Consider the following 15762-nt stretch of genomic DNA (forward strand, 5'->3'; position numbering starts at 1 on the left):
CATATGATCCTCTCAATCGATGCCGAAAAAGCATTTGACAAAATACAGCATCCTTTCCTGATTAAAACCCTTCAGAGTGTAGGAATAGAGGGTACATTTCTCAATCTCATAAAAGCCATCTATGAAAAGCCTACTGCAAATATTATTCTCAATGGGGAAAAGCTGGAAGCCTTTCCCTTAAGATCAGGAACTCGACAAAGATGCCCACTCTCGCCACTAATATTCAACATAGTACTAGAAGTCCTTGCAACAGCAATCAGACGACAAAAAGGGATCAAAGGTATTCAAATCGGCAAAGAAGAAGTCAAACTCTCTCTCTTCGCAGATGACATGATACTCTATATGGAAAACCCAAAAGAAGCCACTCCCAAACTATTAGAAGTTATACAGCAATTCAGTAACGTGGCAGGATACAAAATCAATGCTCAAAATCAGTTGCATTTCTATACACGAATAACGAGACCGAAGAAAGAGAAATTAGGGAATCCATCCCATTTACAATAGCACCAAAAACCATACGTTACCTTGGAATTAACTTAACCAGAGACGTAAAGGACCTATATTCTAGAAACTATAAATCACTCTTGAAAGACATTGAGGAAGACATAAAAAGATGGAAAGATATTCCATGCTCATGGATCGGAAGAATTAACATAGTTAAAATGTCCATGCTACCCAGAGCAATCTACACTTTCAATGCTATCCCGATCAAAATACCGAGAACGTTTTTCAAAGAACTGGAAAAAATAGTCCTTAAATTTGTATGGAAACAGAAAAGGCCCCGAATCTCCAAGGAACTGCTGAAAAGGAAAAACAAAGCTGGGGGCATCACAATGCCGGATTTCGAGCTGTACTACAAAGCTGTGATCACAAAGACAGCATGGTACTGGCACAAAAACAGACACATAGACCAATGGAACAGAATAGAGAGCCCAGAAATGGACCCTCGGCTCTTTGGGCAACTAATATTTGATAAAGCAGGAAAAAACATCCGGTGGGAAAAAGACAGTCTCTTCAATAAATGGTGCTGGGAAAATTGGACAGCTACATGCAAAAGAATGAAACTTGACCACTATCTCACACCATACACAAAAATAAACTCCAAATGGATGAAAGACCTCGGTGTGATACAGGAATCCATCAAAATTCTAGAGGAGAACATAGGCAGCAACCTCTACGACATCGGCCAAAGCAACCTTTTTCATGACACATCCCCAAAGGCAAGAGAAACAAAAGATAAAATGAATTTATGGGACTTCATCAAGATTAAAAGTTTCTGCACAGCCAAGGAAACAGTCAGAAAAACTAAGAGGCAGCCCACGGAATGGGACAATATATTTGCAAATGACACTAGAGATAAAGGACTGGTATCCAAGATCTACAAAGAACTTCTCAAACTCAATACACGAGAAACAAATAAGCAAATCAAAAAATGGGCAGAAGATATGAACAGACACTTTTCCAATGAAGACATACAAATGGCTAACAGACACATGAAAAAATGTTCAAAATCATTAGCCATCAAGGAAATTCAAATCAAAACCACACTGAGATACCACCTTACGCCAGTTAGAATGGCAAAAATAGACAAGGCAAGAAACAACAATTGTTGGAGAGGATGTGGAGAAAGGGGATCCCTCCTACATTGTTGGTGGGAATGCAAGTTGGTACAGCCACTCTGGAAAACAGTGTGGAGGTCCCTTAAAAAGTTAAAAATTGAGCTACCCTATGACCCAGCCATTGCACTACTGGGTGTATACCCTAAAGATACAGACGTAGTGAAGAGAAGGGCCATATGCACCCCAATGTTCATAGCAGCAATGTGCACAATAGCTAAATTGTGGAAGGAGCCGAGATGCCCTTCAACAGATGACTGGATTAAGAAGTTGTGGTCCATATATACAATGGAATATTACTCAGCTATCAGAAAGAACGAGTTCTCAACATTTGCTACAACATGGACGGCACTGGAGGAGATAATGCTAAGTGAAATAAGTCAAGCAGAGAAAGACAACTATCATATGATTTCTCTCATCTATGGAACATAAGAACTAGGATGATCGGTAGGGGAAGAAAGGGATAAAGAAAGGGGGGGGTAATCAGAAGGGGGAATGAAACATGAGAGACTATGGACTATGAGAAACAAACTGAGGGCCTCAGAGGGGAGGGGGGTGGGGGAATGGGATAGGCTGGTGATGGGTAGTAAGGAGGGCACGTATTGCATGGTGCACTGGGTGTTATACGCAACTAATGAATCATCGAGCCTTACATCGGAACCGGGGATGTACTGTATGGTGACTAACATAATATAATAAAAAATCATTAAAAAAAAATAAAATAAATAAAATAAAATAGGCTGCAGAAAAAAAAAAGTACTTATTGATTTTCCTGATTATATCTCTTTAGTAAAAGCGGAAATATAATAGGTAAACATTATCTCTTCCCTTTAAGAACTAACCTGAGGTTAGTCCCTTATTCAATCTCAGAGATGTCCTCCAAGGCTATCAAAAGAATAATTCCCTTTCCTCATCCAGAATCCAAAAGAGAAGACCATACTAGAAAATGTTATTTCTTCACAGCATTGGATCTTAACCGGAATCATCTGATAAGCTTTTAAAAGTACAGATGCCTTAATTAGACAGATGCCAAAACAAAATTAGCCAGGAAAACAATAAGAGAAGAATGAGATGGGACTAGCCGCATAATATTTGTGTGGCTAATTTATTATCTAATAATTAGATAATATTATCTAAAATTCTAATTATCTAAATATTATCTAATTTGTGCGGTAAGTAGCTCCAGCAACTAAAATACAGAGTTATTGGCAAATGAATAAACAAACCAACAGAACAGAACTGAAAGCCCTGAGGCTTTAGAGTGATAGAAATGGCATCAAATTAAGGGGTAGGAAGTTAGACCCATACCTCATACTTTACGCCAGGATAAATTCTAAATGGATTAGAGAGTCAAATATAAAAATCAAAACCTTATAAGTATTAGAAGAAACATGGAAGAATGAATTCTTTCATAATTACAGAAAAGCCTTTCTAATTAAAAACTATAAAAGATTTCAAATTTGACTATATATAAGTAAAAAATTCTGCATAACAAAAAAAAGCATATCATACATAGATAAACAGCAGACTAAGGAAAAAAATGCAATTCCTATCAAAAAGGGCTAAGGTAAGGAGTACCTAGAAATTATAAAAGAGAAGAAAAACAAGTTTAAAGATATGAACAGACAGTTCCCAGAGATGATGCTCAGCCCTCCCACTCAAAGAAAATGTAAATTAAAACTACAATGAGATACTTTACCTATCAGTGTTTATCTATCAACTGTTTACCTATCAGACTGGTCAGTATCCAGTTGTTTGATAAATATATTGCCTTGATAAAACTAATGGAAAACAGCTTCTATCAGATATTGCTGATGACAGTATAAACTGGTATAATCCCCAAAGAAGGTAATCTGGAATTACATTATTGAAATGACAAATGAATATTTTCTCTGACTCAAAAATTCTACTTCTTTGGGGCACCTGGTTGGCTCAGTCGGTAAAATATGCAACTCTTGATCTCAGGGTCATGAATTCAAGCCCACACTGGGCGTAGTAAAGCTTACTTTAAAAAAAAATTCTACTTCGGGGAGCCTAGGTGGCTCAGCTGGTTAAGTGTCCAACTCTTGATCTCAGCTCAGGTCTTGATTTCAGGGTTGTGCATTGGGCTCCATGCTGGGTGTGGAGCCTACTTAAAAAAAAAAATTCTACTTCTAGAAATGTACCTATATGTACACAAGCATATATGCAAAATGATGTAAGTACAAGATTAATTACTATATTTTTAATAGAAACTTGAAAATAATCAGAAATGTCCATTACTAAAGACCAAATAAATCAATTATGGTACATTTATACAACAGAATTCTATGCAAATATTTTTTTAAATGCAGAAATTCTTTATGTATCAATATAGAAAGGTTACCAAGACATTTTAAGTTAAAAAAACAAAACACTGTGCAGAACAATATGAGTAATATACTAACATCTCTGCAAAAAAAGGGGGAGGAAAATAATATAAATTTATATTGGATTATAAAAAAAGTTTCTGGAAAGGTAACTAACAACTAATATAATAACAAACTAATAAAACTGGTTGGGGGATACATGAGAACTAGAAGGATGGAGAACAGGATGGGAAGAAGACTTTTCACTGTATACCTTTCTATACTTTTGATATTTAGAAAATGTTTCTTATTCAAAGATGTCTTTAAAATAAAAAATAAAAATACAGATTATTAGGTTCGTCTCAGGGAAACTAATCTTGCACATCTGGAGCAAGCCTAGGCCTATTTTCCATTTTTAAGAGCAGAGCCACTGCTACAGAATTTAAGCAAATCATAATGGCTTCCTATCTCTTTTCACGGCATAGGTAAATATTGTTTCTAGTTTTTGTTTATTGTTTTGTTTTTAACAGCATGTTGAGAGAATACATTAATAATCCCAAGATCTGGAGGCTAAAAAAAAAAAAAAGAGTAGACCCACTGAGAAAACATTGCAGTAGAGGTGACTATATGTTTCCAAAATCGATCTGTCTGGTCTGTCATCACAACAAGCAACCTGCACTTCTCTAAATAATGCCTTTAGTACAAACACATTTCATTCAAAGCTATCTGAGCTTCATGGCTGTTGATTTAGTCATTATTTTGATGTGCCTACAAGGCTAGGCAAATCATAGGTACTAATTTGTGGCTTTAAAACCATAGCTAGACTCTTCATTACCAAAGAGTCAGGATCAATAAAGAGGGGTTTAGGGGACTGTAAAAATCTAAAGACCTACCACACAGAATTCTGTAGTCAACAGTTTCGGCAGTATCATTAGGTAAATAATCTTATAAAACATCCATACTCAGGACTCAGTAAGGTGGTGTTTTACTATTTTTCTGAGGTAGGAGCAGGGAAGGAAAAATATATGAAATATACCTGCCCTAATTCATATCAGCCAATTCCAGAGTCAGGACATGGATCTTAGAGACAACATTTGAAAAATCATTAAAGCAAACAACAAAAGCCAACAGGATGCTTATGATTTGCAAGAAATATTATCTAGGCTCTTTTCCATAACTGTTTACAGAACTTTCATCCTTACTATACCCTATCACTTTACTATAATCATAAATGAAGGCAGATTATGTAGGAAATATGGCCTCAACAAGAGAAGATCATTCCAAGCTGGAAGGAAGAGAACCAACACTTACTGGACAACTGCTATGTGCCAAGCACCATGCCTTGCATTCTTATATTTAATTCCTTATTTGATCCCAACAAAAATCCAACGAGGAATATATTTTAAATCCCAAACTGAATCTCAGATGGGCTAAGCATATTACCCCAAATCAAAGAGCTGTAAGTGATAAAGCCAAAACTGAAATTCATGTCTAACTCCAAAGACTATATTTTTCTACCACATTCAGATACCTCTCTTAAATAGGAATTCTTAGAAAAAAGAGGTAGATAGAAGACAATTTAAATGCATTTGGCAAAATGAAACCCCTGCATTCAATCCACTCAAAGAATATTTAAGAAACAGGGTCGCCTGGGTGGCTCAGTCAGTAAGGTGTCCTCCTCTTGGTTTTAGCTCAGGTCATGTCAGGGTTTTAAGACTGAACTCCATGTCAGGCTCCACGCCCAGCGCTGAGTCTGCTTGAGATTCTCTCTCTCAAATACATCAATAAATCTTAAAAAAAGAAAAAAAAAAAAAACAGAAAGAAAAGAAAAGAAACAGCTACCGTGTTAAGCACTGAGCTGGACACGTTATACCTGAACAGACCTGAGAGCTTAAGGAACCTGTCCCAGGTCACACACCTGTTAAATAATGAGAAGACGAGCACTCAGACAGTCTGACTCCAGAGACCATGCTCTCAACTACAGCTTACTGGCTCTCTGAAATTCAAAGGAAAACACGAGTGAAGCATTAAGTTTGTCTATGGCGGTGAAAGGAAGCAGTTAGTTGCCTGGTTCCTAGTAATGGGGCCCACTGGATGAAAAAGGGAAATATTTTTTCTTTTCCCAAAGTAATTCATACTTTCATACATATTCATCTGTATTATGTATACTCTTAAGTAATAAAGATCAACTGCCTTGATAATAAATATCACCACCTAATATTTGCTTAACGCTTAGTTTTCCAAAATGTTTTTACATACATTATGTAAGTGATATAACCATCAATAGCTTCCCATCTTTATTCCTACAAAATAAAGCCAAAAGTTCTGGCCACTACCTAAGATCCCTCACAGCTCTGCCTCCTAGCTTTATTTGCTACCAATCACACACAAGATGTCATGTTTCTCTATTCTCCGAGGATTCTCTGAGGACACTATTCTCTGAGGATTCTACCTCTGTTGATGCCACTACACATGCAATTCCCTTTGTCTGGAATGGTCTTCCCAATTATCCATCTGATAAATTCCTATTGCTTTTTAAGAGCTGGTTCAAATATCTTCCCCACAAAACCTTCAGCTCACTGAATTAGTTACTCCCTCCTCTAGGATCACCAAATCCTTTTTTACACAACTGTGACATAGGATTTACCATAACTACTCATGTGTTTCTTTTTCCAAGAGACCGAACACTTTGTAGAGACTATGTCTTTCTCTTTTTTGTATCCCTAGTGCCGAAGTCCTAGCAGGTCAATATTTATGAAATGAATAAAAGAATGAATTATATAGAACACCAAACTGAGAATTAGAAGACGTTAAGTGCAAGTCCCATACTAAAATACAAAGTTTACACCTCAGTTTCTTCAGCCATAAAGTAATTTTCAGTTCAATTCTACATTTACTGCAATGACTATGGTTCCAGATGGAACTACTCTGAGAGCTCTTTAGAACGATCACAAAAAATCCAAATAATTGATATTACCTCCTCCATCATGACATCTTGTGTGGCTGAGATTTCTCCTTTGGTCGCTCCACTATGTACCATGTTCCGTAGTCGTATACAGAATTCTCTCATCTATGAAAGAAACTTATTCAGTACTACAAATAGATAACCCAACTTCAACTGTAAATGAGCCTAGTAGACCAGTACTAGTTCTTTTGAAGTATAACTAAGCCAAGACCTAGGGCAAAGTTCATAAAAACATGTATGTTTTTCCTCAACCAGTCCACTTAAACACATAGCTAAAAACTTTCCATAAGGGGAAAAAAAACATGGCTTATTCCCAAAGAATTCTAGATGGAACTGCTCCCGCTCTGCAACTGATGATACCCTCTGTGACAGTATGTGCCCGGCTATGGGGAAAACATCTGCTTCCATAACGCTTATCACCCCTAGGAAAAGCGGGAGACTTAAGATGATTACGCCACTAAGTCACTCTAGTAGATTTTTATTTAGAATTTTACTGGTTGTTCACTTCTTCTTCTTTGCCAAATTATTATAATATACAATGGCTATGCCAAACCTAGTTTTCATTTTTGTTTTCAATTTTGAAAGTACTAAGATAAAGGTGAGTCTTAAATCTAACCACAGTGCTCTAAAAAGGATCTTGCTCTCCTCTAAAATGAAATCCAATGATACACTATTCAGGATCTTTTAACCTGTGGATAAGAATTCTGTGTTTCCTGGGTGGAAAATAACCTACTTCTAATATTGGGGAAACGCATCTATAGCTTATTTTAAAATGTAATCTTTCTCCCAGGGGTGACAAATCCAATTTCAGCCTTGTAGATCAAGAGAGTAGATTCTGGCAACTCCCAGTTCTCAAAAAAGATGTCTGGCTGGTAGAGCAGCGTCCCTATAAGATTTATAATCCTCCTTGGGGTGCCTGGCTGGCTTAGTCAGTATAGGATGCAACTCTTGATCTGGGGTTTGTGAGTTCAATCTCCACACTGGGTGGCGAGTTTACTCAAAAAAAAAAAAAAAGTACATATATATATATATATATATATATATATATATATATATATGTATATATATATATCTCACCTTGGGAAAATGGGTTATGTAGAGAAAGAGAATGATTCACTAAGATAACTGAAGCAATAAAAAGCAGTTCAGTGACTACATCAAATCTTTAGTGGGTGGATAAACGACACTGATGTGGTTTGCGGACGCCTCAGCACTCTGCATACTCTTTAAGAAAGTCTCACAAGTAGTTCTCCCCCTGTTTTACTAGAGCATAAAGCTCTCCCAGCCCACCTGCACTAGAACCCAGTGGGCTTATGGTCCATATTAAGCATGGGACATTCTTTCCTCAGTACCCATGAGAAAATACTTAAATCAAAAGAAATAAAAGTAGAAGGTTTTTAAAAAGAAAAAAAAAAACCCTCTAATCTCAATTATTTTTAAAGTTAATATGTAGCTGCATTGCCTTTGATAGACACCGAGTAGCTACCTTGTACATAAGCTGTGTACAGAAATGCCCTGGAATCCCCCTGGAAAATCAGTTAAGAGTTTTAAGGTAAGTACACTAAATTCACTCCCACCCTGCTCCATATGTTGCACCTTGTGATTCAGAATATCATTCATCCTTCTGGTTGCCTCTGTTGTATAAGATTCAGGGAAGCACTTCTTAGGGACAACACCGTATTTTTCTAAAAGAAAACACATTTTGGTGTTCAATAAGGTAAAAGCATACTCCAGCACTAGAAACTATGGCAAAAATAGCAATTGCTTTAAAGAACAGGCCACAGGGCACCCGGCTGGCTCAGTCGTTAAGCGTCTGCCTTTGGGTCAGATCATGATCCCAGGATCCTGGGACTGAGCCCTGCATCAGGCTCCCTGCTCAGCAAGAAGCCTGCTTCTTCCTCTTCCACTCCCCCTGACTATGTTCCCTCTCTCACTGTCTCTGTGTCAAACAAATAAATAACATCTTAAAAAAAAAAAAAAAAAAAAAGAACAGGCCATATTTTGCTGGTCTAAATCAGAAAACTTAACAATCTTATGTTTCATATTAATAAACAGGTCATTTAATCTGCATATTTATCAACAGATCTAAGAATGAATTCTGTTCCTTTTATCTATAATACTTTGTAAAGTGCTCAGGACGATGAGATTTTCCCAAAAGACACCACTTTTTTGAACAAGGATATTTTTTTTTTAAAGATTTTATTTATTTATTCGACAGAGATAGAGACAGCCAGCGAGAGAGGGAATACAAGCAGGGGGAGTGGGAGAGGAAGAAGCAGGCTCACAGCGGAGGAGCCTGATGTGGGGCTTGAGCCCATAAAGCCGGGATCACGCCCTGAGCCGAAGGCAGACGCTTAACTGCTGTGCCACCCAGGAGCCCCTGAACAAGGATATTTTTTAAAAGTTGCAGTTTCAATATGTGTCTTGATTACATTGATGGACAAGAGATAAGCTTTCTCGTAGAAAGTTAGTTCTACTTAATACAACCGTTTCTTCTCCAGCCAACTCTTCACAGTATCTATCTCCTTACCTCTCATTTAAGAAAGGTACTTAAAAGGTGAGGGTGTGAGATAAAGGTTCTTAGAGCTAACTGTATACCCTTCTGGGAGACTAATTCTACTCTGTACATAACCACCAAAGAAATGGCCCATGACCAACTACAGAGCCTTGCTCGATCATGCTGAGTTTCTGTTCCATTAGAGAAATGCTCTTACCAACAATATTGACAAGCATATCCCACTGTCCACCATCATTTGCAGGATTCATAAGCAAATACTGCACCAGCCTACCATCCTCAGGCTCCTTTTTCTGGGCTGTGTCCACAAAAGCATTTAAGAAGAAATAACAACGTTCAACCTAGATAAGAGAAGTTAAATAAAATTAAAGGAAAAGAGAGCTAAAATACTTCTATTGGCATTAGCAACACAACAGGAGTCTTGGGCCTACCACAGACCCACCATAGTAGGTATTTTTAAACTGAAGTTGGTAATTCAATATCAGTATCTGGCTTCGTTAGAATATTTAAAGTTTCTTCTTATATTTCTGTAGATACATTCCAATAGTTTACCCAAAACAATGCACTGCTTTATTTTGAAACAAAATCTAGAGTCTTAATCGGTAAGAGTCTTAATCAGTAAACATTTAGAGTCTTAATTTAGAGTCTTAATCTATAAAATTTAGAGTCTTAATCAGTAAACATCTAATGAACACTTAAATGTAACCAGTAAACATCTAATGAACACTTATATGATATACATTTTAAAAATTAAAAAATGAAATAAAATTATTTACTGTTTTTCAAATAAGTACTACCCAGAGATGGGAAATTAGGTCCTAGAAAGACCAAATAACCTAAATAAAGATGATAAAAGGAGAAATTATTAAAAACAAAGTAAAAAACAACTTTTTTTCAAAATAAAAAATTTTAAGTAAGTTAAGAAACAAAGAAGCAGTAGGTGAGTCAGTGAGTAGACTTATTATTTCATTGCAAAAAGTAGCCACCTACCAACCAAAAGCAGTTCTGCCTTTGAAGAGTCAACCTTTGATACTTTGCAAATCAGAATAAGTGGCATCCCATCTATAATGGAAGGCAAACTACAACTGGAAAAGCAAGAAATGAAGAGATAGTCCCTACCAAGGTTGATACTGAAATGAGAATCTTGCAAGATCAGTCCCCTACCTTGTCCCAGAAAAAGAGATAAGATTGACTAAACTCAAATTCTTCAATATTTAATTTTTTCATGAATGGAAGTCTCATAACATTCAGACAAGAAAAGATCCAGCATCGCCCTGAAACAAGAAAGCAAACCAAGAAATTAGGCTGAGTGTTCACATAGATTACATTGTCCTATCCCTGTTTCCCAAAACTAAATGCTTGAACAATTTAAAACTAAATCAGAAAGAACAGAAAGATTTAAACAACAACAAAACAAGAAAGGTAGGAATTAGTATTTGAAATATATATGCAAAGGCTTAACATCCTTAACATATGAAAAAAAATTTTACGTATTACTTAAAGAATCCAATACAAATCACCTAAGAAAATCACATTAGAGAAAGAAATATTGCTAGAAAGACATGAGCAGAGATCATGAATAGATCATTTAATGGCCAAAAAAGACACAAACGGCAAAGAAACATTTTTTTGAAGTTCATCATAAGACACCTGTTAGGTGGGGATACATTATTTTTTTTAACTGATTATGCCCAATATTAGGATGAATTTGGGAAATAGCCTTATTATACAGTCTGGATAGAGATCTAAACAGGTACAAAATATCTGAGAGCAATCTGGCAATATATGACAAAAGCTTTAAAAAGACCCTACCCTTTAATCTGGAACATAGTATATGCTTCAATATAAGATGACCCTAACATAAGTCAATCCCCATTCTCCCAAAGAGAATTAAAAAGAAAAAGTTGTTAGGATGCCTGGCTGGCTCAATCAGTAGAGCATGCGACTCCTCATCTCAAGGTTGTGAGTTCCAGCCCCGCGTTGGGTGCAGAGATTACTTAAGCAAATAAAATCTTTAGGGGTGCCTGGGTGGCTTAGGTGGGTAAGCATCTGACTCTTGATTTTGGCTCAGGTCATGATCTCACTGTGAGACAGAGCCCCGTATTGGGCTCTGCACTGGGTGTGGAGCCTGCTTGGGGTTCTCTCTCTCTCTCTCTCTCCTGCTGCCCCTGTCCCGTGCCCCCCTTCCCCTGCACAGGTGCACTATCTCCGGCTCAAAAAAAATCAAATCAAATCAAATCAAATCTTTAGGGAAAAAAAGAAAAAGAAAAAGCTGTTCAGTTAACTGGATCATACAGACATTGAAATATATATATGATATAGTAAATGTCCACCTACAACATTTAGTAATTTAAATACATAGATATTGAAAATCATGTTAACATTAATAAATTGATGTAGCATTGTTTTTTCCACTTTCATATATGTCATTTTCACAGTAATTCACTCTTCACTTCCATCTTGGTATCAGTGCTTTTGCCATCATTAGACCCACTCTTACAATCAGAATACATCATCCTTCTTCCATCTAGTATGTTTGAGTCACAGCAATGTTTTGAACCCATGCATGATGCTGTCCCTGAAAACTATGCCAGTGTCAATTATACAATCATATTCTTCACTTGTCTCGTAAACAGATAATCACAAACTCTACAATATCACCATTTCCTGTACGATTTAAGTGATTGTTAGCCTATTTGTAACGATATCCAACACTTCCATGTGAGGTCCTATCCTAGGAATATACTATGTTCAAATTTTTCACCTTTTCAAAAAACTGATTCAATCAAATGATCTCTATAGCATCCAAAACTAGCACAGATTGAAGTCACTTCAGAGTAAAGTGCTTGCCAAATTGTATTTTACTTCAAAATAAATTAACCAAGAGTGCTCATTATAAGGATCTTTGTTAAGTCTTCAAACATAGGGTAACTCTCTCTTTCCTAAAGGAAAATTCAGAGGGAAAAACCTTGACTTTTACTTGGGCATAACTTCTTTACTGCTATGAACTTACGTTCTTGCTATATTGGTAAGTGAAAAAGGTATATAGGTTACCTAACAATACGTAAGGTACCCACCTATAGTAAACACACACACACAGAATAAAGATCTGACAGAAAAAATATATACTTGTTGGTATTTTGCAAATATTCTACATTGAAAAACAAAAATTTTGTGGGGCACCTGGGTGGCTCAGTTGGTTAGGTGGCCCAGCTCTTGATTTCGACTCAGGCCATGATCTCAGGTCCTGGGATCGAGCCCATGGCAGGCTCCACACTTAAGAGGGGAGTCTGCTTGAGGATTCTCTTTCCCTCTCCTTCTGCCCTCCCCCTCCTCATGCGTCCCCCCCAAATAAATCTTTAAAAAAAACAATTTTGTAACAAGAAAAAACAATTAAAAATAAGTAACTATAGTGGTTTTTGAAAGTCACTAATGACTTAGCTCATCTTTACCTTGAGTTTGTCTGGATGCCACCTCTCTCATATATATTATTTCCCAGCAAAGAAAATCTGGATGAACCGTTAATGTGAAAACTGCACGAAAATAAGCTACACACCTCATGTGCTACTTGTATCTGTTGTACATAAAAGTGATACTACAGAATATATAAGACCTGATCTATTCCAGAGGCACATTCCCAGGCTTTTCCCTAAGACGTCACTGCAATCTGGACTGTGTAGGACCACTGTGACATTACTAACTGGATCATTTGTAGCCTGACAGTCCACACCATCCCAAGCACTTCCTAATATGGCAAAACAGTAATTATGGCAAGGTCATGGCTTTTTTTCCCTTAACATTTAAAAATCAATTTTACTGAGGTATAATTTACACACAATAAAATACATCCATATGAAATGTACACTTTGAGTTCGGACTGGCTCTCAACAAGGAGATCTGCTTTCCGTCAAAATAGACTGGGAGTAGGGTGCCTGGGTGGCTCAGTTGGTTAAGCCTCTGCCTTTGGCTCAGGTCCTGATCCCAGCGTCCTGGGATCGAGCCCTGCATAGGGCTCCAGCCCGGCATTGGGCTCCTTGCTCAGCGGGGAGCTTGCTTCTCCCTCTCCTGCTCCCCCTGCTTGTGCTCTCTCTCTCTCAAATAAATAAGTAAAATCTTAAAAAATATATATACTGGGAATAATTTTTAAATGAACACACTTTAAAAAGTTCTTTTATTACGATTTTGTTATAAGAAGGTCCTCCTTATTTAGATTCCTGGATAACCAATCTTTCACTGTAGCTGTTTTTCTGACAGTGGTGCTAGACAACAAAACAAGAGCTCTTGACCAGTAAGGCACGAGAACTGAGTATTTTTCTGTATTACAAACTGGTCTACCCGTGAGAAGTGAGTCCATTAGCACATCTGCTCAAACTGCAACCAAAAAGCCTATTTAAAAATAACATTTGATGATATTTTGATACAATTACATTGTGTCTTTTCCATTTCATATATTTGTGTATGGCCTTCAGGGTAAGAACGTTATGGGGAGTTTTGCAGAGCAGGAACATTTTTGCATGGTCCACTTTGTACCAAGAAAACATATATACAAGACACCGGGCGACGTCACCTAACTTCAGGACAGAATATAGTGATTTACATCCAAACAGAAGACCATGGACTTGTCACTTCAATGCTCAAAGGAGATACACTACCACAGAGGACCAAAATAAGTTCCAAGGTAATGTGCTTGAACCTGACTTTCCCTGTGCCTGTTCTCTGGAAATTTACTTCAAGTTCTTTCAACACGAACTTCTACTCAAGACCACTCTTAAGACATCAAAATGGGACACTGTCAGGAAGGTCAAGCAAAGCGTGCAAGGAGTTGTAAGACCTCACCTGAGCTCTTCTGGTTGGTGACCGGCTTGCCTTCCTGAGTCACCGCGTGCTGGAACACATGCTGAGCACCCTGGACCGTGGCCCTCTTCAGACAGATGTCCAGCAGGTCGTGGGTGGTCCCGACATTCTGGGCAAGTACGAATTGAGGGTCGGAATTCAGTTTCTGAATCAGAGCAGCTACCTTCTCCGAATTCAGTCCTGTTGGAAGACCAAATGGTATCTGTAACACCAAAAGGAGGCTGAAGAGGGCTGATCCCGGACTCCCGCTGCTCGGCTCTAACTTCGGAAGACAGACCATCCGGAGATGACCCTTGCGGCGGAAAAGCCCTTTACCGGCGACCTCCCCCCAGTGCTGTCTCCCTCCAAGACCGCTCCAGCCCGCCCAGAAAGCTCCATTCCCGCCATGGCTCCCGGTCCCAGGCCCGGTTCTCCCCGCCGCCGGGCCTCCGGGGCCCAGCTGAGCAACCCCCAGAGACGACCCCGTAAGGGCCTCGGCGGGGAAGAGCGGCGTCTCACCCGCGTTGTTCATGGTTGGCCACACAGCCCGGCTGGGGAACGGTAGTTTCGGGGTTCTCAGGGGGAGCACCGGGGTTACACGGCGGCTCGCTGCCTCTGCTGCCGGACCTGCCACTCGCAGCCCGAGCGCCGGAAAGAGGGAACCGGCTCGGTGGCGGCGGAGGGCTGAGGCCCAGAGAAACGGGGTCCGCGGAGGGACAAAACTCCCCCTCGCGTTGCTGAGTCAGCGCCGTCTGGGCTGGCCCCGCCCGGGGGAGGGCCGACCGGGCGGGCTCACGGCGCGCTCCGTCCCGCCCGCGCCCCTGCCCCACCTCCGCGCGGCCCCGGGTGGGCCCACGCGACGCCCGCGCCCCGGCCCCCTGGGTTCCCGCTGCCTAGCTACCGGGGTGGCCGGGCGGTTCCGTGCCGCCCCAGAGCCCGTATTACTCTGGCCTTGGGGACTGGACCCAAGAAGCCTTTCCAGAAGCCTAAAGGGCGCTCGAGGCAATAGGGCGGAGCTGAGGGGCTGCATAATTAAGCGCAGGCTTAGGATGGGTTGACTCGTCTCTCACACACACACACACACACACACACACACACACACACACACTAAGCCATTACACACGCGGGCGCGCACACACACACACACACGCACACGCACACACACACACAGTGTTCCCAAAGGCTCTTCCTATAGGCATCCTTTGCTGACCATTCACTGCATTTTCCATGGCAACTTGTTGCTTGAGTTCTAGTTAGAACCAAGTTCTCGTATTTGAGGGAAAATTGGAAGCAAGCTCTTTCCCACCCACTCAGAAGCTACTACCACGGTTCTACAAATACACATCTGCTCGTTTCAAGAAAACTACCCACTCTGGGCTTCACGGAGTCAGTGAGTGTTTCCTGCTTAGGCCAGCATGTACTGTGGGCTTAACTAAGGGGAATGACGGAGGTCAGTCCGACGCATCAGCACTGTGTTGCTAGGCCCTCTACAACACCTGCACGTGA

At 39.5% G+C, this 15762-nt stretch overlaps 1 protein-coding gene across 1 annotated transcript in view; it reads right to left on the reverse strand.

Annotated features, from left to right (window-relative positions):
- The window catches only part of BLMH (bleomycin hydrolase), a 53154-nt gene extending 38351 nt beyond the window's left edge, over positions 1–14803 (reverse strand). Inside the window, exons 1-6 of the mRNA XM_045773242.2 lie at positions 14776–14803; positions 14260–14457; positions 10588–10697; positions 9623–9764; positions 8505–8593; positions 6921–7013 (exon numbers count right to left, since the gene is read on the reverse strand). Of these exons, the coding sequence (XP_045629198.1) occupies positions 6921–7013; positions 8505–8593; positions 9623–9764; positions 10588–10697; positions 14260–14457; positions 14776–14788 (645 nt within the window). The 5' untranslated portion in view covers positions 14789–14803. The remainder of the gene's footprint in view (positions 1–6920; positions 7014–8504; positions 8594–9622; positions 9765–10587; positions 10698–14259; positions 14458–14775) is intronic.
- Between the last annotated feature and the right edge of the window lie 959 nt (positions 14804–15762).

Source organism: Ursus americanus, chromosome 23, assembly GCF_024610735.1.
Source record: "Ursus americanus isolate L20-20 chromosome 23, mUrsAme1.1.p, whole genome shotgun sequence".
NCBI lineage: Eukaryota > Metazoa > Chordata > Mammalia > Carnivora > Ursidae > Ursus > Ursus americanus.